At 43.1% G+C, this 27029-nt stretch overlaps 1 protein-coding gene across 1 annotated transcript in view; it reads right to left on the minus strand.

The window, feature by feature from the left end:
- The window catches only part of LOC126413187 (myogenesis-regulating glycosidase-like), a 54746-nt gene that overhangs the window by 24189 nt on the left and 3528 nt on the right, over window positions 1-27029 (minus strand). The window contains exon 2 of the mRNA XM_050083083.1: window positions 4223-5211. Within this exon, the coding sequence (XP_049939040.1) occupies window positions 4223-5211 (989 nt within the window). The remainder of the gene's footprint in view (window positions 1-4222; window positions 5212-27029) is intronic.

The raw sequence follows: 27029 nt of genomic DNA on the forward strand, positions 1-27029 counted from the left end.
TGCTAGTTCAGCGCCTTTACGCATGAATCTAGACCGGTCATTACAGAATTTGGGAAAATCTGGTTTTTGTAAATTGTTTCAGCATGGAATGGATCAGAACAAAAGGAAAAATTTTGATACAGCATGTTTTTCCTTTAATTGTGTGTATCTGGTCATTTGATGGTGTACGAATGCATACATTTAGATTAAATTTACATGGAATATCTGGCGTCGGTTATTACAACATTAGAAGACCGTAATAGATTTTGTACGAAAGGGCGGAGCAGATGCAGGCCGCAGTTAACTGGATCGAATTCAAGCAGCTCGCTGAAAAAAATCTTTAATAAACGAACGAACTGTAGGCTGTGCTGTCATCACATACTCTTGTCAATCTGCACAAACCCCTCCCCATCGTTCCATACCGGAACTGGTTTTCGTAGTTGATTACCAACTGGGTGACCGGACTGCGCGATATTTTGCCATTTGGACTACTAACGGCAGGTTCAAATGGCTCTGAGCACTATGAGACTTAACTTCTGAGGTCATCAGTCCCCTAGAACTTAGAACTACTTAAACCTAAATAACCTAAGGATATCACAAACATCCATGCCCGAGGCAGGATTCGAACCTGCGACCGTAGCGGTCGCGCGGCTCCTGACTGTATAGTGCCTAGAACCTCTCGGCCACTCTGGCCGGCACTAATGGTAGAATTTCGAGAAATTATTTTTTAATGAAATGCAACCACGGATGTTTGGGCAAAATTTTTGTTTATCAACACAATTTTTGGGCAACACAGGCAAGTCCAATTGCGTTTTGATGCACTGGTCTTACTACTCCTCTACTTTGTGAAGCACTGAATTATTTCAGCTTCAGATTGCTACCAGTATCCAGATAATGACTCCAGTGCGAACATTAAACAGCTGTAGGTAGGAAATGACGCTACTATAGTTGTGCGAGTATAATTTTAACTTACCGTAACGCTAGCGAATGAATCAAAATGCTTTTTCCTCTTCTATCTTGTCAATAAAACTTATCCGTAATTAGAAGTTATGAAAACAGCACACAGTGCAAAAACAATAAACAGTAGCAATCACATTAAATGCAACTACAGATAGGAAGTGAACTGATTAATAAAACAACAACTGAGTTCAAGTGAGAGCAACAATGCACAATAGTTGATCTTGGCTTAGTTAGTGGTTGGTGATAACCGATAGAGCTATCAGTATATGGATAGTTTAAATCTGCTGCTCACCTTGGTGACTATCGATACTACGTATCCCTTTTTTGTCGTATGGTTGAAAATCAAAATATCTTTGGATACACTACACAGCAACTAGGTTGTGTGTAACTTCATTTAGGTGATAGAATGATCTGGACAGCCCACACTCACAAGGGAACCTCCCCATCGCACCCCCCTCAGATTTGGTTATAAGTTGGCACAGTGGATAGGCCTTGAAAAACTGAACACAGATCGATCGAGAAAACAGGAAGAAGTTGTGTGGAACTATGAAAAAATAAGCAAAATATACAAACTGAGTAGTCCATGCGCAAGATATGCAACACGAAGGCTAATGTTAGCACAGAAGCGCCGTGGGCCCGTGGTTAGCGTGAGCAGCTGTGGAACGAGAAGTCCTTGGTTCAAATCCACCTCGAGTGAAAAGTGTACTTTCTTTATTTTCGCAAAGTTATGATCTGTCAGTTCGAGCATTGACGTCTCTGTTCACTGTAATAAGTTCAGTGTCAGTGTTTTGCGAACGCACCGCAAAACCGTGCGATTAGTAGACGAAAGGACGTGCCGCTCCAATGGCAACCGAAAACATTTGATGGCAGGTTATAGGTCAACCGATTCCCCCACAGGAAAACACGTCTGATATATTCTATTCGACACTGGTGACGGCATGTGCGTCACATAACAGGAATATGTTGTCCACCCACCTAACTCGTACACTTGGCGAATGGGTAAAAAGATTCTTCTATTTTGCCCGATTTAGGTTTTCTTGTGGATATGATAATCACTCCCAAAAAAGTGATGAAAACATAAGAGTTTGTCACATAAACTGAAGATAAAAAATTAAATTTTCACGCGATGGGAGACTTAAACCAAAGACCCCTCGTGCCACAGCTGGTCACGCTGCCCACGGGACCACGGCGCTCCGGAGCTGACTTTATCCTTGATGTTGCTTATGATGCGCGTGGACTACTCAGTTTGTATATTTTGCTTATTTTTTCATAGTTCCACACAACTTCTTCCTGTTTTCTCGATTGATCTGTGTTCAGTTTTTAAGGTCTATCCACGGTGCCAACTTATAACTAAATCTGAGGGGGGTGCGATGGGGAAGTTCCCTTGTCAGCCTCTTGTTTGGCGAAGTCCTTGCCTAACAAGACACTCTGAGAAAGGCCATTTCCAAAGTGACTGGAACGTCGGAGAATTTTAAATGTTGACAATGCTGCCACATACCCAGAAGTATTTTAACGGCATTGACAATAGCTGCATGTTTCCTTTGGATCAGCGTTGAACAGACATGACAATTTTTACTTCATGGACTGTCTGACAGAAACTGAATGAAACACAATTTTAGTGCCATACGCGTTTCGCCTTTATTTTCTGCAAGGCATCTTCAGTGGCAGGTTGCGTGGACGATTTCCTACAAACGGTCCATAAAGTAAAAATTATCAATATACCGTAATATTACTCGCAACTGAGGAAGACGGGACTGCAAAGGTTGAAGATGACGTCTAACAATTTTCTATGTAGAGCGTTTACTTTTCCTTACGACATTTCTATATCTCCCATTACATTACACTGTTGATGTAAATGTCAAATGCGATTCATATGAACGTATGGTCTCTTTTGAATTCAGCTATCCCCAACTTACCTACCGCAGATGGGTTGGAAATTATATTGTTGTTGTTGTGGTCTTCAGTCCTGAGACTGGTTTGATGCAGCTCTCCGTGCTACTCTATCCTGTGCAAGCTTCTTCATCTCCCAGTACCTACTGCAGCCTACATCCTTCTGAATCTGCTTAGTGTATTCATCTCTTGGTCTCCCTCTACGATTTTTACCCTCCAAGCTGCCCTCCAGTACTAAATTGGTGATCCCTTGATGCCTCAGAACATGTTCTACCAACCGATCCCTTCTTCTAGTCAAGTTGTGCCACAAACGCCTCTTTTCCCCAATTCTATTCAATCTACCCATCTAATCTTCGGCATTCTTCTGTAGCACCACATTTCAAAAGCTTCTATTCTCTTCTTGTCTAAACTATTTATCGTCCACGTTTCACTTCCATACATGGCTACACTCCATACAAAAACTTTCAGAAACGACTTCCTGACATTTAAATCTATACTCGATGTTAACTAATTTTCCTTCTTCAGAAACGCTTTCCTTGCCATTGCCAGTCTACATTTTATATCCTCTCTACTTCGACCATCACCAGTTATTTTGCTCCCGGAATAGCAAAACTCCTTTACTACTTTAAGTGTCTCATTTCCTAATCTAATTCCCTCAGCATCACCCGACTTAATTCGAAACATTTACAAATTTTGCGGGAAGTTACGTGGCCAGCAGCAAAGTATTTACAGCCAGACTACACTGCAAAGGAAGTTAGCTCCTGACTCCTGCTATTGTGTAACGCGCAGTGCAACACAAGAAGTTTAACCATGTACAAATGTATAATTACAGAGATCTTTTCAAGTCACAAAGATCTATGATGTATACATGCAAACTGAAGCGGCAAATGAAAATTTGTATCAGGCCGGGATTCGAAAACCCTTCTCCTGCTCACTAAGGAGACAATCTGACCACTACGCCACCCTGGCACCATGGCTTTGCACATCCGTGTGGAGAGCATTGCAGAGGCTCTCAATTATATCGTTTTCCAGTGGAGTTGGAGATCCTCAGCAATACTGGTAGAGTTTAGGGGGAGTTCGAGGGAGCTGAGGCGTGAATGGGAATTTGGATTCAGAAGGGAGGCATGCTACTGCAGTTAGAGCAGTTGTGCAAAGCCACTGCTCCAGTGTGGGGTAGCGGTTAGTGCTCTGCCTAGTGATCGGGACACCCGGGTTCTAATCCCAGCCTTGGTGCAACTTTTCATCTGTCGCTTCAGTCTGTGTATGTATATATCACAAAAAGTTTGGCTGATATGCGTACCATTTTTACCACAAACAGAAAATATTCTGGCATCGTTTGGAAAGAAACGAGTCGGAGCCACAGATGTCCAAAACTCGCAGCAGCGCAACTCACCCAGAGCATGCAGGACCATTGGCCCGAAGCTGCAACGCTGTTGAAGTCGATGATGCCGCCCTGGCCGTTCCACCAGCTGGTGTTGGTGCTGCCCTCGGAGTCACTGACGAACCAGTCCTCCTCCAGCGCCCTCGAGTAACGCGGTTCGCAGTCAGAGTTGATGAACGGGTGCACCCACAGCGTGACACGGAACCCCATTGCGTGCAGGTCGTCTACGAGCGCTCTGACGTCAGGGAACTTGTTGGGGTCGAACGTGAGGCTGCCGTAACAAGTCTCCCACTTGTCGTCTATCTCAATCTGGCTGTTGCTGAAGCCGTGATCGACTATCTCGTTCGCGAACTGCCTCACTGTCGTGTCGTTGATGTCTCTCTTGTAACGCGCCCACGTCGACCATATGGGATGCGTGGTCATGCGCTCGTCTGGAATGCCTAGGGGTTTGTCGAAGTGTTCTGCGATGGCCTCTTCGTGCGCTACCCTTGCATTTTCGTAGTAGCAGACTGTGAACTCCAGAACAGTCTCTGACCGATTAACTGGGTAAGGTGGCTTGTTCTCCGCAAAGAAACATAGTTGACCCTCCGACGTGTTTGTATTCTGTTCTATGAAAAGAGGCACATATGGAGGTATGTAAACGTACCGGCCATCGGAGAAGAGCCAGTAACGCTCGGCCACGCCGACGTTGTCTTGCTCTTTGCTGACGTACGAGTAATCGCTGTACACGTTGTCCTCTATTAGCCAGGTCTGATTGTACTGCTCGGGTCCTCCATAGATATGGCTGCCCGAATGGTCGACACAGCTCCGAATAATGATTCCACTACCCCCCGCTTCCGTCTTTGATGTGGCACAAATGAGGGCTCCACCTTGACGATGTGTGGTGATTGTTGGCTCGGGGAATGGTAGACAGTTATCATCAGACTCAGGGTCAGAGCACAGTTTGCGAGAGCCCGTGGTGTCTTCAACTGTGACATAGCCGACTTCAACATCCTCGCCATCTGAAAAATTAACGCAGCTATTATTCGAGTTATTGAATGTTGAACTCTTCTTATGAGCAAAAATGATGCACTTGATGATGACTTACAGTAGCGAAAACAATATGCTGGTATCTGGTTACTTTTAATTGCACTGGTACACTCAAGGGGTTTTTATAACACAGTTTCGGTACTAGATTCATCTGAACAAGAGAAAATTGCGCTATTTGTAGTACAAAACGGCTCCCAGAATAGACTGAGGATAAGCGTATGAAATGGATTATTGTTTTCAGTTAGTTTTCTATAGCTAACACATTGTGACATTCCAAATAGTATTCCTGAAATCTGTTGTCGCAGCCATATATGGTTTGTATGCTAATTCGCTGCTTCCTGAACTCGGGTAGGTGCGCCGGCCCTGTATCGAATCCACCCGGCGTCTTAACGACGGAGGCCGGTGTGCTGGCCAGCCTGGATGTAGTTTTTAGGCGCTTTTCCACATCCCACTAGGTGAATACCGGGCTGGTCCCCACGTCTGCACACATTCGCACTATTCCATGGATTCCACTAGACACAGACAGTTGGGGTACACTAATTCCGTCCCGGGGGTACGGGGTGGTGGCAGGAAGGGCATCGGGCCACCCCTTCAATTAACCCTAGCCAAATACGATTAACCTTGCCGACCCTGCGTCACTGCAGGAAAAATGCGCAAGCAAAAGAAAGAAAGCAATATATAATTTTTAGTACTGAAGAGCAAGTACCGTGAGCTACAGTGGAATCTTACATTAGAAATAATGGGGCAGTAAAATCCGTAACACAATAAGTGCTCCATGAAAATGTTTTATTTAAACAATGAAAGGGCCTGTGATATGTAAACGAAACTGAAAACTACGTATTTTTCAAGACATTGCATCATCACTGGTGTCCCTCTGTATTGGAAATAAATTAGTTTAACGATGTCTGAACTGCTTGCACCGGCTCGGGAATATATAAAGTACTAGTGTGAAACGCTGAGTTACAATTCGCAAGTCGCTTAAACAACAAGAATCATAGTTGGCAGGTAGAGTCGCTTGAACAATAAGAATCATAGTTGGCTGGAAGAACCGACCATAATACTGATCTTGAATGTCCATGTATGGTGTGTACTATCGTCTCAAGGAATCAACTTAAGTTTTACATTTTTATAAATGCTGTATTTCGATTTCGAGGTGCTATACCGTGTTCTTCAACTCAGCTTTACAACCGCTAACTGCGATAAAAGAACACTGACGTTTCTGATATTGTATTTCGCTTACAGTTGATCTCACGGGTTAGCTTATTCGAATATTCAGCATCACAGTGCAGCAACTAGTAATGTATGACTGTTATAACTGTAATTGTTTGCGAATGACGATGGATTCATCCATCGTGAGTTTCTAAACACAGCAACTTGAACCTATCATGACTGTGAATAATGAACAAAAATCAGTACGTTTAACAATAGTGACGAATTTATAAGGCACCAGGAGCCATGTCCTGGGGTTTGTGTCGCGATTATACCACTTGATCTGTCTAGCCTAGTAATACGCTAATGTTATCTTTTGAGTTATAGTTTCACTGAGATAATGAGTAGTGGCATGTAGCAGCACGTCGAATACTATTTGAGGTGGTTAAATTCGCGTGAGTAAGCGTCTAATATATTACTGCAACTCAGCGAGAAAGGGTAGAATATGAGTTTATTTAATAATAATTTTGTTTACTTGGTTTAAATTTTATTTCGTGTTCCACTACACTGTGACACAGTTTACCGATCTCCAACTAGCGAATGTAATTGGTGTCCGTGGTAAGGGCCCTTGCTCTCGTAATTGGCGTCTGTGGTAAGGGCTGACTCACATTATAGGGTAACTCAGTCCAGACCCGAGTGACTTAGTATCTAAACGTGTTTGACGAAAATTAGAGTACTCGATTTAATAAAAAGGTATCAGACATTCGGGTACCTTTCTCAAAGTCAAATCGCTTATCAGTGTTGCACCACTGGACGGGCTGCAAAACAGTCTATTCTGTAGGGTCATCCCTGTTTTTGAGGTGCTGTAATGTATTGGAGTCAGGATAACACAGTCAAATCTGTCACAGCTTATGCTGGAAAGGTGTGCTTGCAGAATCTGAATTAGCCTAAGGAGTTGAGTAATCTACTCTAAAGAAGTGCGTTATGGTTATTAAAGTGCATTTAGTGCAAAGCATAATAACAGATCTGAGAATTTATAGTTATACCTTCCTAGCAATATTTAAGAGCGGAATGGATATCAGCCTTTACATTCTAATCAAACAGTGGAGCATGTTTTTGACATTTTAGTGTCTGTAATTATTCTTTTGTGTTTCCAGACAAACATATCACTACTCTTTGCCTACCATGTCCTCAGCCTGATTCCCGTACACTCTACTGTTTCTTCAGATACCGATGAACGCTGTGATCCCGGGCTAGGCACTCACCCTTTGTCGTGGTGATTACGAGGCGGTTGCTGCTCTCATCGAGTCGAGTCTGGAGGTCAGTGGCTGCTGACGTCACCAACAACATCAACAGCAGCGCTGCAACCTCGGTTACTGAAACGCGGCCAGGACATAATGAGGTCTCTTACCATAATACATCCCGTTACTCAGAACACAATAATTACTCGTACATAGCATACAATTGTTCTCTAATTAATTTCCATTATAAGTAACTTCTATGTGTATAGGTCTTTTAGATGGGAGCTTGACACCCCTTATTGAATATAGTTACACACTCTGCTTAAATTCTGTTAAAATGAAATTTTATATTATATACGCATTAACATAAACGAAAAAAAAAATTCAATTAGACTAAGTTCAGTTTCTAGGCAACTACAAATTATGTTAGGAAATGAATAGCAGTGATAAAAATATAAACAACGGCAGTAAATAAGGGATTTATATGTTTCGAGGAGACAGTTATTTGGACAGTAACTTTTGCAGCACTGGACGTAAAGGAAGAACAAGGAGAGATGGAATCAGAATAAAAATATAAATGATGTGGAGGAAAGGTGTATTTGTTGGACAGAGGTAAGTTACAGTATATACGCAAAGAGAAAACAGAAAGTATGGAAACTTGATAGAGTGTAAATTCAGATTTCTGTTTCTGTTGTATTTTGACACACTGGAGACAATAGACGACAGGCAGTTGTTATTCTGATTTGCACTTGTATACCACAGCAGTTGACTCATTCACCATGAATGGTGCTTATCTGCAGCCAGTGGGTACTGACCGTTCGTTATGTGAGACCACTTCAACACTCTCTGTCGTATTAAACACAGGAAGGGGGGGGGGGGGGGAGGAATGTTGTAATATCGTGGAGTTTTCTTGATTGCTAACATAAATCCCCAAATAATTATTGGCAGTGTAAAGTGAAGTCGCTTTCAGTTCTTATAGGGATTGTTACACTTAAAACATTGCGTGGAACTAGAGTACTATAACTGAAAAAAACAGATGTCTCAGATTATAGGACACGTGTAATAACATCCTATCCAAACATCTGGCATTATATGTGAGACAGCGTAATCTTAAAATCTGAGCTTTCATTTTCATGGCACTGAAAGGGCTTCTTACTTACTAGAGCCTTTTTTGTTAACTATTTTTTGTACTTAGATTTTAAATACTGTATATACCAACAGAGGCGAAACACATAAAAAGTAAAATACTGGTTATCAAAAAGCGTGAAATGGTTATAGATGCAATAAACAATGACACTCAAACTGTCTTGAAGTGATGGTTTTCATTCTAACACTGTTGATTTTGAAACATAAATGCCACCAATCTATAATATGTATATTGATAGCTCAGTACCTAGCTTTGCCAGGCTGTGTATTGATGCTAATTGTAGTTTGTCAGTTTCTTCTCCCCCAAACCTTCCTCCCTGTCCATCTCCTCCTCAGCTCTATCTCTTCGTCTCCTTCTCCCCATCTCTCTGTCAACCTCCTCCACCACTCCGCTGACTCTCTGTCTACACCTTCCTACCTCTCGCTCTGTTCGTGTGCTCCTTACCTTTCTCTACATCTCCTGCTCCCTCTCAAACTCCATCCCCCCCCCCTCCTTCTACTCAATGCATGCTTCCTCTCTCTGTGTCCATCTCATCCTCTCCCTTTCTCAGTCCATCTCCTTCTCTATTTCCTTTCTCTCCCCATCTCTTCTTCCTTGTTCTCTCTATCCGTGTCCTCCCCTTTTCCTGCGGATTTCCCCCTCCCCTCTTCTGTTCATCTCCACCTCCTCATATCTGTGTTCATCTCCTCCCCCTCCCCTCCCCTCTGTTTGTCCATCTCTTCCTCTCTCTTCCCATTACCACTGTCACTCCAGTAGGAGATTGGTCGGTTGATTTGGGGAAGGGGATCAAACAGCGATTTCATCGGTCCCATCGAATTAGGGAAAGATGGGGAAGGAAATTGACTGTGTCCTTTAAAAGGAACCATCACAGCATTTGCCTTAAGCGATTTAGGGGAATCATCGAAAACCTAAATCAGGATGGCCAGACGCAGGTTTGAACGTTTGAACTGCTTTCCTACCGAATGCGAGTCCAGTGTGCTAACCAGTACGCCGCCTAGCTCGGTACCAATAGAAGGTTGCTGGTTCTTAGCCACATTGAAGGTCTTTCCAGATAGTAAGTAATGCGTGTACCAAGTTTGGCTGAAATCGATCCAGGGATTTAGAAGGAACTTTTTAGCTGCGGATTTGCCAACAAGAACACATGGCTCATATATTTAGCATATTGCACCTGTATCTCTAGCAAATTTTGACCTACAGTTTCGTTTGTATAAGGATCAGTGTTTAAGACGTCGTTTCTTCAGAACTGTAAATCGTACAATGGCATAATTTTAAAGTTGTATTTAGTAGTATATTAGACACTATCTTCGAATGTGTGACGGATAGCATTATCAGTAATATGCATCGTACAATGATATAATTTTTCAGGTTTATTTAGTAATATATGTAGGCAGTGTCTGAGAAATTTGTTAGAAATAGAGATATTAGTAAAAACGTAATGAAAGGACATTCCCGCTGCAGTAGGTTTACTGGACGAAAGCGAGAATATAGTAAGCGATATACTTTTTTTCCTTTCATCATTTCGTGAGGGGTGTGAGCGAGAAAAATTTCGTACGGATTTCAAACTATGTCTAAGGTTTGTTGCAAATCACTAAGTGCTCTCATTCTCAGGTACTGCATGAATATTGTGAGGTTCCTTTACGCACCCTCCCCCACGCCTTTGAGAAGTCCATGGTTCTTGCGCGCTTAGTGGTTCTTTTCAGACAGTAAGAGATTGTCTACCAACTTTGCTTGAAATCGATCCAGTGGCGTGGGAGGAGATGTGGAACATAAATACAAACACCCACTTTTATAACATGTATTGGTAATTCTGCCAAGAGAAACCTGCTGATGTCAAACACAGGCCTTAATTTGAGCAAAAGAAAAAAAAAAATTCGGAATTTACGATACGGAAGCAGAAGTGAATGGAAGTGTTTGAGCCGTTATTATACAAAGTAGTGTTGAAATTTAAGTAGACTGATAAGGTAAGGAACGAGAGGAAAGGAATATATGGAAAACACTGACAGGAAGAAGGGACTGGACGATAGGATATTATAAAGACATCAGGAAATAACTTCCATGATAACAGAGGGATCTGTAGAGGGTAAAAACTGCAGAGGAAGACAGAGACTGGAAAACAACCAGCAAATAATCGAGAACATATGTTGTGCTACTCTGAGGTGAAGACGTTGTCATGTGGAAAGAGTACATGGCAGGATCCATCAAATCAGAAGTCCGATGGCTCAAGAAAATGGGTAGTTTATGATATATATTTAAATTATAAGTGGTTGTTAATATAATTTTATGGTAGTCTCAATACCTAATGGACACATTGTGTACACTTATGCCACAGTTTATAAGAGTATGGGTCGTCTCAGATTCACATGTTTGCCCGGCGTCCCTACTACTTTGCATGGTGCTGAAAGAGATGAACTGCGATAGCATGGTATGTTGCGACAACGTGTCGGGAAGTAAAGTAATCTTCTGTAGTATGTGTGAACTGTAAAAATGGCTCTGAGCACTATGGGACTCAACTGCTGAGGTCATTAGTCCCCTAGAACTTAGAACTAGTTAAACCTAACTAACCTAAGGACATCACAAACATCCATGCCCGAGGCAGGATTCGAACCTGCGACCGTAGCGGTCTTGCGGTTCCAGACTGCAGCGCCTTTAACCGCACGGCCACTTCGGCCGGCTTATGTGTGAACTGATGCTTAATTCTGTGTACGTGACAACCACTCACCTTTTTCCATACTAATTATGCAGTCCACACCTGAACAGCTGCTTACAACTGGTCTACTCTGCCTGCCGTGCATATATATAGGAACGCTTTATCACCGCAGCGCTTCCTTATCACTTACGACTCCTAGCCAGTGCGTCATACATTGATAGAGATAACTAATCATTCAGATCTCATGGCCAGAACTTCCGGAGCAGTTGCGCAAATTCATCTCGTAAATGGCGTGGTAGTATGTTCTTATGGAAGTACTCGAAACATTTGGAGTATGGTAGTTTTTTTGGAAGAAATCCAAGACTCCACAAACGTTACACTAAGCTCATGATCTGCAGACATAGGAACAGAAAGTGGACTCCATAATCAATCTCTTACTTAGCAATATTGTTTCTTCTAGGAGTGATAGACACGGGAAGTATACTGGAGAACTTCTGTGGAGTTATGGATGTACAGGAGAGATACTGGGAGAAGTAAATCAGCGCGGAGTATTAGTAAGTTATAGCTGATTAACTCAACAAGTAAAAACATTATTCGTGAGAGACGAAGTTCTGAATTATATCCTGCTGTTCAAGTTGTGTATCTGAGAAGCAATTATGTAATTAAAAAGTAGGTTCAGGTGTGGGATTAAAATTCAGTGTGATGGGATGTAAAACATGATTCACTGATGACATTGCTATTCTCAGTGAAAGTGATGGAAAAAAGAACAACAACAGAATGAAAGAGCTATCTAAGGAGCACAGAATATCGACTGAGGAAAACGAATATTACGGAAATAAGATCTCTAGCAGATATGAGATAAGGTTAACATCAAAATTTGGAACTACGTAATAGGGAAGTGAAGGAGTTCAGCTACGTTGGTCGCAAAATAACGCGTAATGAATCAAATGCGTAAGGAAGCAGAGTAGTATGGACAAAAACGGCAATCTGCTTTAAAACAAGTTATCAAAAAATGGTTCAAATGGCTCTGAGCACTATGGGACTTAACTTCTGAGGGCATGAGACCCCTAGAACTTAGAACTACTTAAGCCTAACTAACCTAAGGACATTACACACATCCATGCCCGAGGCAGGATTCGAACCTGCGACCGTAGCGGTCGCGCGGTTCCAGACTGTAGCGCCTAGAACCGCTCGGCCACCCCAGCTGGCCAAGTTATCAAACGCAGGCCTTAATTTGGGAATAAGTTTTCTGAGAATTTATGTTTGGAGCGCAGCAATAAATGGCGCTGAGTCGTGGACAATGGTGAAACCGGCGAAGTTGAGAATCGTACCGTTTGGCTTATGGACACCGAAAAATGAGTTTAGGAGTGAGTAATTCGTCTGATCATAGGTCGGGGAAAGGAATAGGAGGAGAACACTGGCAATGTACAGTACGGTATATGTTAAGATATGAGGGTATAGCTCCCAGTCTAGCAGACAGAACTGCAGACGACTAAAACTTAAGAGACAACATGGACAACAAACATTCGAGAACAATGAGTGGAGATGTTTCCGGGAGATAAAGGGGTTGTCATGAGAGAGTAAGTGGTGGCGGATCGCAAGAAACCAAATTAGAAGTCTAACAGAAAGAAAGAAAAATGACAAGGAAGTTAAGAAGGCGCCGGATGGAACCATCAGGTTCGGTGCCCATGTGAGCGGGTTCCTCACCGGTGCCGGAAGGCGTCAGGTTCGAAAGTCCGACCATGAAAAACTGGAGAGATGTACGTTAATTCGTATCACCTTAAGTGTCGGTTATTATCCTGTTGTATCGTTCCCTACATGGATCTGCTGTTCAAAACTCTGTTGGCACTGAAGAAGAACGTAGGATAAAGTTCCAAACGTGATGGTTTGAAGTACAATTTGGAGCTGAGGCTCCTTTCAATTCCTTGCCTCATTATAAATCCGTAAGCGTTTAGTATAAATTTGACCCACTATTTCATAGGTCACATTATTGAAATTCGTGTTGATGAAATAAAAATAATGACAGCTGCTGTCATGAATATTTTGTCTTTTTTTATCCTATTATGGCCATTTTCACTGCTGTGTCACACCAAACATCCACAATTTTTACGCATTAGATCTATTATCTCCTTTGTCCACTTCTCGACATACTGCTATCTTTTACTGGCCCTTGGCTTAACTTCCTAGGATGTAGCTAATCGTATCTTACGCGTAAGGTATTCGATGAAAATTCTTTTCAAGTTACACTTGTTATCAATAATTCCATCACTGTTAGACACAGACAAAAAAAAAACTGCGACATATCACCAAGGAGTTATACGAACTGTCGAATGGGACGGAAATCTGTGCAAGCCGAGGTAAAATTTGCTGTTTTGAAGAGCGCGCCGCAGCAGGTAGTGTAAAGTAGTCGCCCTCAGTTTCTGGCGGTGGCGCTGCTGTGGCAATCGCAGCTTTGGTGTCTCCCTCTGGTGTGAAAGGGGAAAGGTTGTCTGTTGAAGTGCATTTAAGGGGCGCTATAAGCTCGCCAGTGGCAGTTGGGCAATCTGTCAGTCTCGGCGAGTCTGGTCAGTTGGGTCAGCCGGGTGAGTGTGCGGCAGTTAGTGTCTGTCCGTCGTTCGGAGTTCTAGTACGTCTGTCGTTTGGATCAAACTTTAAAGCCAGCACGAGGGGGCGAGTCTGGTCAGTTGGTCAGCCAGGTAAGTGTGGGCCAGTCAGTGTCTATCCGTCGTCCGGAGTGCTGGTGTGTGTTAGGCCGCCAGTCTGCTCGAGTTTGCTCAGGCAATTGGCATTGGCGGTTGGATCGATCGGTTGGTCGGTCGCGCACTGAGACACCAGATGACTTGTCCGCCTCGAGCGTCGGGGCATGTGAGGTCCCCACGTCAGTCCAGTGCTTAAAGTAATCTGCTGTGTTACAGATTTGCACCAGTGTACTCTTTCAGAGGTTGTTGTGAGCGGTCATGACTACGGCCGTGTTGAAACGGAGCAGGCAAGCTTCTCAGCCCGAAGGCTCCTACTGTTAATATTGTTCAGTCTGCCTCGAAATAAAATTGTAACTTGATATTTCTAGCGTGCTTTTCTGCTTATAATTTTAAATCTGTTTTTGAAAAGGCTTTTAGGAATAAAATTCACATTTGTTAAAAGTAATTTTATTTTCCATCAATTACTTCCTGGCAGCTACTTCCACGCTCACCTAGTGTGATTAAATGTGTTAATGTTCTTGAAGAATCGCTAGTAGATAAAGTAAATTCCTTAAGAAAAGATTTTGAAAGTAAATTCTGGGTTCACTATGTATGTGATGCACGTGCGCAGACAAGTAAATGAAGAAGTGATTATAATTTGAGGAGAACTGGATAATCGCGCAAGAGAAAGAACTTCAGAAATAGAACAATAACGTGTTGGTCTACTCCGGAGGCCCTTATGCATGCAGTTATTCGGCTTGACATTGATTGGAAGAATTGTTGGATGTCCTCCTGAAGGATTACGTGCCAAATCCGGCCCAATTGGCGCGTTAGATTGTCAAAATGCCGAGCTGGCTGCACGGTCTTGCCATTACGCTACAGAAATTCTCAATTGGGAAGAGATTGGCTACTTTTGCGGCCAAATTAGCGTTTGGCAAGAACGAAGGCAAGCAGTAACAACACTTTCCGTGTGCGGACGGGGATTATCTTGCTGATATATAAACCCAGGATGGCTTACCACCGCCGGCCGCGGTGGCCTTGCGGTTCTAGGCGCTCCAGTCCGGAGCAGCGCTGCTGCTACGGTCGCAGGTTCGAATCCTGCCTCGGTCATGGATGTGTGTGATGTCCTTAGGTTGGTTAGGTTTAACTAGTTCTAAGTTCTAGGGGACTGATGACCACAGCAGTTGAGTCCCATAGTGCTCAGAGCCATTTGAACCATGGCTTACCACGAAGAGCAATAAAACGGGGCACAGAATATCGCCTTAAAATGCCGTAAACATGCTGCGGATAACAACTAAAGGGGTCTTGCAATGAAATGAAGAGGCACCCCACATCATTATTCCTCGATTTCGGGTCATACGGAGGGCGATAGTTAGGTTGGTATCTCACAGTTGCCCGCAGCGTCTCCAGAGACTTCTTCAGTAGTTATCGGGGCTCAATTCGAAGCGGAAATCACCTTTCACCACTCCTACTTCGAACTGAGCCCCTATGGCCAGCGACGATGTGTTTTGTTACACCCCAGACAGTGGTGGGATACCAACATTCAGGAGTGATGGTCTGGGGTGCCATTTCATTTCATTGCAGGACCCTGTGATTGTCATCAGCGTCACCCTTAAAGAGCAACGGTACGTCTACATCTACATCTACACATATACTCCGCGAGTCACCAAGCCGTTGAAACGCCAGCTGAATCCGCTGGGCAGAACAGGTAATAGGATTGGGAAAGGGCCAAATAGGTTGATGTCAGTTTCGCCTTCCAATTGTAATTTATTGTAATTTAATAACTTTTACAATCAAAGCGGCACATAACCGGACCTTTACCGAATGCAACTCTTTCACGGTTGAAGGCCTCCAAACAAGAAATCTTAATAAATCAACAAGACAAAATCCATTTAAGATATCAATAAAATAATTTAAAAAAAATCACAACAAAGTAGATAGAACAAACATATGCGAGGTGCAAAACAAATGGCTGATGGCCAAAACTAAATTTCAAAATTTTAGAATATATTACCATAGACTTTTAAGAGCAGGAGGTCAGAATAAAAACAAGAAATCTTAAAAATCAACAAGATTAAAATGCAATTAAAGAGCAAATAAAATAAATAAAACAACATATCACGGCTACGTGGAAAGCCTTAAGGCTAAGCAGATAGAACATACATATGCAAGGTGCAATACCAAAGGCTGAAGGCCACAATTAAGTTTCTCTTTTCTTAAAAATTTTGCAAAATTAATTCTTAAATTTATCTTTCAAGCTTAAACATTGCGGCCTTCTGCCTTTAAAATAGGCAGAAGGCCGCAATGCCTAAGATTGAAAGATAAATTTAAGAATAAATTTTGCAAAATTTTTAAGAAAAGAGAAAAAATAACCATAAGCCTTAAATTTAAAGTAGCACACAACAGATAATTAAACACCGGTGGTACTCAGAAGCCTCCACGGAGGTCGGTCTGCCCTCGTTCACTTAGGCGAGACAGGTGGTGAGCCCAATTACACTTGATCCAGGGGACAGCCACAGACCGACCGACACAACGACTTGCTTCCTGTCAATTAGTACATGAGAACTCAAACCGGCAATGTTACAAACGTGATAATACACAATGGAGTATGTATTAGCTGTCAAAATTACACACCATGTTGGACAGCGACAACAAGTGAGGAAAGGATGCTGACTGAAATTACGTTAGTGGCTGGGGCAGGTAACAGGAACACTAACGGCCACTAGGCAGAAAATTCCGCTGGTACACTTGAATTTGAAACACGGTAATATAGTTAACTTCACCCAAAAGAATACTGCCCGAATTTACGTCAGTGCCCAGGTCAGGTAACCCGAACACTAACAGCCACAAGGCAAAAAATTCCGCTGATGCACTCGAATTGAAGTCAACCAAAATAATTAATTACACCACATGGCGGCTAAATTTCAGCAGTAGAAACACTCTGCGTTGCTCACAGGAAAACCTTCCCAACAGGAAAGCACCGAAACGAACCACTACAACATGGATGGACGCAGCTTTGGTAGTTGAAACCACTACTCAACTTTGGCGTCCTGGGTCGGTGAACAACGAAGCTAGTAGCGATCGGACAGCTCCACACACGCTCCGACACTGTGCAGGGGCTGCCAGCGGTCCCAGCCGACTGCACCGCGAGGAGATAACTTCCCTCGTCCGCAACAACCGACCGACTGCTTGCAGAACGCCTAGTCGGAAACGATATGCACCAAACCAAAAATGGTACACTGCGCAATTATCGATACACATCACTGCTGTCACACGTAGGCGGAAGAAGAACCACGATGTAACCGCAACAAGAGTGGGAAACCAAACAAAGATAGACAGCGAAGTTCAAGAAAACGCATCGCTGGGAGTGAGCACGGCTCAGAGGTGTGTGGCGGAGGACACAATTCGCGCCAAAGTCATATTTGCCCCCTTCTGTTCACTCGCGGAACGTGCAAGGTAAAAACGAGTCTGAACACCTCAGTACGAGCTCTAATTTCCCTTATCTTTGAATGGTGATCATTGCACGATTTGAAAGTTGGTGGTTATAATATATGCTCTACATCCTCGGTGAAGATCGGATTTCGGAATTCAGTGAGCAGCCCCTTCGTTTAGAGCGCCGTGCATCTGCAAGTGTGTCCCACTTCAAACTTTCTATGAGATTTGACGCTCTCGCGATGGCTAAATGTACCAGTCAGGAATCTTGCCGCTCTTCTTTGGACCTTCTCAATCTCCCAGGGTCCCATTCAGAAGAACAACACTCTAAGACTGGATGAACTAACATACTGTAAGCTATTTCCTTTGCTGAAGGACTGCATCGCTTCAGGATTCTACCAATAAATCGCAATCTAGAGTTAGCCTTACCCGTTACTTGTGTAATCTGATCATTCCATTTGAGATCATTTCGAATAGTCACACCCAGATACTTGACGGATGTTACCGCATCCAAACACTGGGCATTTATATTGTACTCATACATTAATGGGGTTTTCGCCTAGTTATATGCAGTAGGTTACATTTACTAATATTGAGAGATAACTGCCAGTCATTACACCACGTTTTTATTTTCTGCAAATCCTCATTGATTTATTCACAACTTTCGTGTGATATTACTTTCCTGTAGACTACAGCATAATCGGCGGACCTATTACTCCGCCCTGGGGCACACCTGAAGTTACGCTTGTTTCTGTTGAAGTCACCCTGTTCAGGACGACATACTGATCCCTGTATGTTGGAAAATTTTCTATTCAACCGCATATGTCATCGGGTAGACCGTAAGCGCGCATCTTTTGGAACAAGCGACAGTGCGGAATTGAGTCTAACGCCTACCGAAAGTCAAGAAATATGTGGGACTTACATGCCTTCCTGGCGTCTAAGGATGTTAACTGTTTTACAATCCCAGATACACTGAACACTATGTCAGCCATCCTTGCGTTTGTTGTATGATTGAAAGGGGGAATGGTGCTGCAATCCTCTACCGTAAACGTGTTTTTGAAAGCTATATTTAGGATTTCGGCCTTCTGTTTATCATTATCTGTTACATTACCCACACTGTCAGCAAGAGAAGGTATTGAATTATTTGTAGCGTTGGTAGATTTTACGTACGACCCAAATTTATTGGGGTTATTTTTAGAATCTGCAGATAAAATATTGCTTTGAAATTCGTTATAAGAGTCTCTCATTGTCCTTCTGACAGCTGCTTTCACTTCGCAGAATTTATGTTTATCAGCGGGGCAGTGACTACGTTTAAAATGACTGAGCAAAATTCTGTGCTTTCTCAGTAACTTCCTAATATGTTTGATGTACCAAGGTGGATCCTTTCCCTCCCCTATATCTTTGCTAGGCACATACTTCTCTAGCACATGGTGGACAATACCTTTGAATTCCGACCAAAGATGCTCAATATCTTTGTGTCCCGTGGCGAATGCTTGGAGCTGACTATGAAGATATTCATTACATTAATAACAATTTTATTTGCTTTCCCAAACAGGAATACTCTACACTGGTTTTTTTTAAAACTTCCATTGACATAGAAGCCATAAGGATATTATGGTCGCTAATACCTTCTTGTAGATTAACTTCCTCACAAAGTTCAGGTCTGTTTGTCAAGATATCTAATATGTTCCCAATTTTGAGTTGGTTTTCTAAACAACTGCTCAAGGTTGTATGTTGAGAGCGCTCCTAGAATAACTTCACACGAATCTTTGCTTCTGGTCCCTGTGATAAACGTGTAATTTTCCCAATCAATGGATATCAGATTGAAGTCTCCAACTAGAAATAATGAATAATTTGGATATTTACTTCCTATGCACTCAAGACTTCCCTGAAACGTTCTGCGACGTTTGTTGCGGATGCTGGTGGTCTATAAAAACATCCTAATACAGTGGTCAACCCTTGTCTGATTGACAGCTTTATCCAGATTATTTCACAGTCAGACCCAGTATCGATCTCAACTGCGTTTAAACAGCTTTTAACTGCAATGAACACACCACCTCCCATAGCATCAGTCCTATCCTTCCTAAACATTGTCCAATCCGAGATCATAATTTCACTGCTATTAGTGTCTGGTTTCAACCAGCTTTCGGTACCTAATACATTATTGGCATTACTACTGTTTATTTTGGAGAGTAACTCGGGGATCTTGCTACAGACACTTCGACAATTTACTGACATGAAACTAAGCATATTTAAATCCTTTGGAATGAGCTGTTTAGGCGAACTAACAATTTTTACAGTTGACACACCCACATCAGTGACATGAAGTAATTTTTCAGGCCAACGGTTTGTTTCCCTTGGAGAGGAACCTAATCTAAAAAAAAAAAAAAAAAAAAAAAAAAAACATTTATACGCCACAAGTACTGTGCAACACATGTAGCTGCTTCCTGTGTGTAGTACACCCCTGATCTATCGAGGGGCGTTGTACAACCTTCTACCCCATAACGTAGGTCGAGCTCTACATCCCGTTTTGTCGCCATTCACGGCAAACCATTCGTCGCTTACGTTTCAGCAAGACGAGGCCCGCTCGCACACACGGCGGGAGTTTCTACTGCTTGTCTTGGTGCTGGCCAAACCCTACCTTGACCAGCAAGGTCACCTGATCTCTCCCGAATTGAGGATGTTTGGAGTATCATGGGCAGGGCCATCCAACAAGCTGGACACTTGGACGATCTAACATACCAATTGGTCTTAGTTTGCCACGATATCCCTCAGGAGGACAACAAACAACTCTGTCAGTCACTGCCAAGTCGAATAACCGCTTGCTTGGGGTCAGAGGAGGTCGGACGCGTAACTGACTTGATCAGTTTCTCAAGCTCTTTCTCTTGAATCAGTCTACCAATTTTTCTGTAAATGTAATCATTTGTTTGTCTATACATGCACACTGTTTTATTTTCTGTCCCATTTGAATAATTCCTTAGTGGTGCGTTGTTTATTGTCTTAGGGCGTATAAAAGAAGTTAAACAAGAGGTAAAGTGGAATAAATTTGAACGTGTATATACTTTGCAAAAATCACACTCCTGGAAATGGAAAAAAGAACACATTGACACCGGTGTGTCAGACCCACCATACTTGCTCCGGACACTGCGAGAGGGCTGTACAAGCAATGATCACACGCACGGCACAGCGGACACACCAGGAACCGCGGTGTTGGCCGTCGACTGGCGCTAGCTGCGCAGCATTTGTGCACCGCCGCCGTCAGTGTCAGCCAGTTTGCCGTGGCATACGGAGCTCCATCGCAGTCTTTAACACTGGTAGCATGCCGCGACAGCGTGGACGTGAACCGTATGTGCAGTTGACGGACTTTGAGCGAGGGCGTATAGTGGGCATGCGGGAGGCCGGGTGGACGTACCGCCGAATTGCTCAACACGTGGGGCGTGAGGTCTCCACAGTACATCGATGTTGTCGCCAGTGGTCGGCGGAAGGTGCACGTGCCCGTCGGTCTGGGACCGGACCGCAGCGACGCACGGATGCACGCCAAGACCGTAGGATCCTACGCAGTGCCGTAGGGGACCGCACCGCCACTTCCCAGCAAATTAGGGACACTGTTGCTCCTGGGGTATAGGCGAGGACCATTCGCAACCGTCTCCATGAAGCTGGGCTACGGTCCCGCACACCATTAGGCCGTCTTTCGCTCACGCCCCAACATCGTGCAGCCCGCCTTCAGTGGTGTCGCGACAGGCGTGAATGGAGGGACGAATGGAGACGTGTCGTCTTCAGCGATGAGAGTCGCTTCTGCCTTGGTGCCAATGATGGTCGAATGCGTGTTTGGCGCCGTGCAGGTGAGCGTCACAATCAGGACTGCATACGACCGAGGCACACAGGGCCAACACCCGGCATCATGGTGTGGGGAGCGATCTCCTACACTGGCCGTATACCACTGGTGATCGTCGAGGGGACACTGAATAGTGCATGGTACATCCAAACCGTCATCGAACCCATCGTTCTACCATTCCTAGACCGGCAGGGGAACTTACTGTTCCAACAGGACAATGCACGTCCGCATGTATCCCGTGCCCCCCAACGTGCTCTAGAAGGTGTAAGTCAACTACCCTGGCCAGCAAGATCTCCGGATCTGTCCCCCATTGAGAATGTTTGGGACTGGATGAAGCGTCGTCTCACGCGGTCTGCACGTCCAGCACGAACGCTGGTCCAACTGAGGCGCTAGGTGGAAATGGCATGGCAAGCCGTTCCACAGGACTACATCCAGCATCTCTACGATCGTCTCCATGGGAGAATAGCAGCCTGCATTGCTGCGAAAGGTGGATATACACTGTACTAGTCCCGACATTGTGCATGCTCTGTTGCCTGTGTCTATGTGCCTGTGGTTCTGGCAGTGTGAACATGTGATGTATCTGACCCCAGGAATGTGTCAATAAAGTTTCCCCTTACTGGGACAATGAATTCACGGTGTTCTTATTTCAATTTCCAGGAGTGTATTTCCCACTCATGTTTAAAATTCTGACTCTCTCTCTCTCACTCTATGCGAATTGACAGGGAGATGGCGATTCAGCCGCCGGACAGCGGTCCTTGTTTGTGTTTTCTGCGCTTCCTTAGATCATGTAAGACCATTTGGATGATAGGTACTTCACAAAACATTTTAATTTTTCCAATTTTGTCTGTTTCGGTCCAGAGGGCCATCTCTAATGACGTCGTAGCTAGTTTGGTAGCGACAGCAGTTGTTTTGTTCCGACAAATTCCATCGTACTAATGTCCGGAAAGTTCCTACAGAGACGATTTCTTTCCCACGTAGTTACAGTTCTTGGAAGCGGGCTACTTCAGACGTCTATTGTTCTCTTTAGTATTGAAAAATTCAGATTAGATGATATCTGAATTTGATGAAATCATGATTTGCGCAGACAGCAGTACATCTCTTGAATGGAGCCAGCACGTGATTGTGACAACATGAGAAGGCGTATTTCAGCACAAAAGCAATGGACTTCTTGAATGGAGCCAGCACTTGACAGTGATAAGAATGTCGCACTGCGTATCTCAGTGATAAGATATGTCGACAAGAAGTCGTTGTCATCACAGTCGCAATGCGTAATTAATAATCTACGAATGATTTTTCAGTTTCGGGAATGTACCCTACAAATGCCAGATTTAGAAGGTGGAAATAGGCTGACCAAATAAGCTGTCACCAAACATTTCAGTTATGCGCAACCATCTCGGAAACCTACGTGAATCCATGTTGTAGATCACGTCAGGTAAGCGTGTTTTTAACGTGATCGTGAATTAGGGGTTACCTGTGCTCCTTACTTTACCCTATCCAACGTCTGATTGATGAGTTACTCTCCAAATTAGCTGAACAGACAGTTTATACGCTGCTGTTTTCATTCTTGTAATTACAGAATTCTATTTTAGTTCGTTTACCGTTACAAAAATACTATCACACCTGAACATAGAAGATAATACGTGTTATACGCTAGTGGAACTCAATATGAAGGCATCGATAATCGCGGGGAAATTAAAACTGGCGGATGGAACAGTTATGCACAGTGTATATGCAATAGTATGAGATCCAGTATACTGGTAAATACATCAACGATTCATGTGGTAGAGGGTGGAATTCGACATGAAGTCAGCCAGCTCTGTGCGATGTTGATGTGCGCGTACGTGTGTTTACTGCAGCTAAAAAATAGAAACCATTAGTAACAGTGTATGTTGCGTACATAAGCCACGATTGTGGCAAGGCCACATGGTAAACAGTTATCACGAGATGAAAAACCAAAAATCGGTGGGTACAAGGAAACGGGACTCCATGAACGTTAATGCCCAAAGAATTCGAACCGTCGAAGTACAGTATTTGATAATATGGTCAGTTGGGGCGCGCGATATGCATAGAACGGAAAACACAGGCAAAATTCGTCTGAGGCAACAAAACGGTTACTTTTGCGCAAAGCAGGAATCAAAAGCCGTTATTTTTCTCAACTTGCTGCTGACTTACAGTTATCAGTAACTGGCAGGCCTGTAGGACAAATTTTGCATTCAAGAACCGACTGCAGAAACCTACTCTAAAATCTAAACATAACCAGGCTAGATTGGACTCTTCTTAAAAAAAATAATAATAATAAAATGTGATCAACTGATCTTCAGAGATGAGAATAAGTTTACTTTAGATGGGCTGGTCAGATTTCAATATTATGGGCATGATAAGAGAACAGAGCAGCAGGTAAGAACGAGCAGAAATTTTGGTGGTGGGAATGTTATGATTTGGGCAGCCTTCTGCTCTAAAGATAAATCACGCATACCTTGGATGAACACCAGAATGAACTTTAACACGTATAATGAGACGCTAGAGGCGGAGTCGATTAGATTGTATGAGGTCCTATAGGATGAAAGTCTACAGTTTCAACAAGATACTGCACCTTTGTATGTTTATAGTGCAACCGAAAAGTGGTTTAGAGGTCAAGATATCGATGTCTTGCTCTGGCCTGCACGTAGCCCAGATATGAACGCCATGGGAAACCTGCGGGGTATACTTGCAAGGTGTGTTAATCTCAATGGCAGATAATTTAAGGTCGTATGTAACCTGAAGAGAGCGATATGAGAAGAGTGCGCGGCAATTTCACTGCAAGAACTACAAACCCCAACAAAGTCGATGCTGAAGAGAATTTTTGAGGTAACTAGGGAGACTGGAGGTAGGTTAGAGTACTAATAACGCAGTAACACAACAGGATACTGAGTGCCTTGATACAAATTTCCATCCTGGAACTGCAAACACCTTATTTTGTTACTCGTTTTATGAAATTGACTATGTAATTCCGTCATGATTGTTTACATCTTACATGTTTCTACCACTTTCATAGTAAATTCGATACATGTATGCTTCAGAAATTTTATTTGCGTAAGAAAGCCGTTATACTGTTTTTCACCACTGTAGTGAGAAAATACGTCAGAACATGAAAAAGCTTAGTTATAATATTTAGTATTACGAACATATCAGCAAATATGTGCTATTGTATTTGTGTAATTTAGCTGTTTCACAAAATTATTAGTTGCACATCATCAGACTAGCATTTATTACTATTTATTTCTATTGTTTAGTGATCCCGAACGCGTGCAAAAAATCTGTCATTATCCCGTAATTTCTCTCGTGCCCAGTGGCAGAACTGTGCACGACGTTAAAAGTCGTCGCCATGCAATTCCTGGTGCATAGAAATATGACACGGGTGCAATCGATGTCGATGTATCATTCTCAACACCGACGTTTTTGAGATTCCCGTTTCTCGAGCAATTTGTCTGCTACTGATGTGCGGATTAGCCTCGACAGCAGCTAAACACCTACTTGGCATCATCATTTGTTGTAGGTCGTGGTTGACGTTTCACATGTGGCTGAACACTTCCTGTTTCCTTAAATAACGTAACTATCAGGCGAACGGTCCGGACACTTGGATGATGTCGTCCAGGATACCGAGCAGCATATTGCACACGCCCGTTGAGCATTTTGATCAAAACAGCCATACATCAACACGATATTGACGTTTCCCGCAATTGGTAAACGGTCCATTTTAACATGTGTAATGTATCACGAAGCAAATACCGTCCACACTTGCAGAATGTTACGTGATACCACTTACTTACACGTTTGTGACTATTACAGCGCCACCTATCACAATGCGAAAAAAAAGGTCCAACTAACATATTCATATTTCTTTAAGTACTACACAAATATGTAATACAAATGGGAGTTCCTATTAAAAAAAAAACAAAAAAAAACGCAGTTGATATCCGTTTGACCTATGGCAGCGCCATCTAGCGGGCCAACCATAGCGCCATCTGGTTTCCCCCTTCAAGCTAGATACGTGTGTGTGTGTGTGTGTGTGTGTGTGTGTGTGTGTACATTGCTGAGTACTCAGCAATGGGTACGTATTTATGCCACTAGCCTATCTTCTCCTGCGTCCTCTCTTTGTTCAGTCTCTGCCTATCTCCTTCTCTCCCCCTCTCTGCCTGCTATACCATCTCCCTCTATCAATCAGCTCCTCACAACTGTCTCTGCCCATGTGCTTCTGTCTCTTCTGTCCATCTGCTCCTTCTCCATTAGTCCACATCTTTCTTCCCCTCCTCTGTCTGTCCTTCTCTTCCCCCTCCTCTTCCTCCTCCTCCTCCTCCTCTCGTATACACGCTATAAAGCCATCGAAGTAGGAGGTTTCTGGTTCTTATCGCCGCAGTATTTCGTTCCCGATAACAGTAAGTGTATCGAGTTTGGTTCAGGTCGATTCAGGGGTTTGGAGGAGATTTTCCCCCACAGATTTTCCAGAGCAAATATATTTCACATATATTTAACTTACTTCACACATATTTGTACATGTGTTTCACCTGTGTCTCAAGGGAATTTCGTCCTGCAGTTTTGTTTTCACGTCATATCTCCTGAACAATGAGTAGTACAATGATATAATTTTGTACGCCCATTCAGCGGCACAAGACGATACTGTTTGCGAATTTTTTGGAGAATTGTAGCGCAACTTTACGCTAGCACAGGAAAGATTCAGTTAATGAAAGGACTAACCCACAATTCTTAAACATGATTGACTTTATTACAGTATAACTCTCTGAGCAAGTTTCATTCTTTGGTAAATATTAAAGAAAAAAAGAACAAAAAAAATCACAGAGCGTAAAATTTTAAGACAAAGTTTCTCATAAAAACATTATTTTAATTAAATATAGAAATGTCTAAAACAAATTCAAGCTGACGAGTAAATGACTTTAGAGTTAACTTCTGCAATAGTTCAACAAGGGGTCATTAAACAATATTAAACAAACTCGTGGTTTTAAAGTCAAGCCACCACTCGCGCAACTACAAATGCATCAATAGATAGTTGGTTATAATTGGAGGCGTATACTTAAAGCAGGATTACACATCTTTCCTTTAATTACACATGAGCTGCCGCTCTTGGTAGAAGCCCATTTACTCTCCACCAATCAACAGGCCCAGCTCGCCCATCTTCTCAGGCAGAACGTTGCACACACCGGGAGAGAGCACAAAGTAAAAAGACAAGCTTCTAAAACACACAAGCAGATGGTGTTAACTCAACAAGCATGTCCATACGCGCTTCAGAGAATACAGGCCAGATCATAATGACAATTTAAACGATGGCCTGGAAAACTTCAAGCAACCAACTGATCCAGTAAATAAAATAAAAAATAATTTAACCACACTTGATAAACCATCAAAACACGGGCATTTCACTACTAAGGAAATCGTTCAGGACTGGCAGTTGGCAATACCCATAGCACAGATTGAAGTAGCTGACGAGAATTTCGAATGAGGCAATAAGAGGCAGCAATACATTAAATTACGTTGCTACCAGAGTTCATGGGCTGGAATTTAGCTCACCCAAAAAAAATACTATCCACGTTACCAATGCCGTCGTGAGCAGAAACAAGGCTGTCCACTCAGAGTCCCGTCAAGCAATGAACGTCATAATCACCAACG

The sequence above is a fragment of the Schistocerca serialis genome, chromosome 7 (assembly GCF_023864345.2).
Source record: "Schistocerca serialis cubense isolate TAMUIC-IGC-003099 chromosome 7, iqSchSeri2.2, whole genome shotgun sequence".
Classification (NCBI taxonomy): Eukaryota; Metazoa; Arthropoda; class Insecta; order Orthoptera; family Acrididae; genus Schistocerca; species Schistocerca serialis.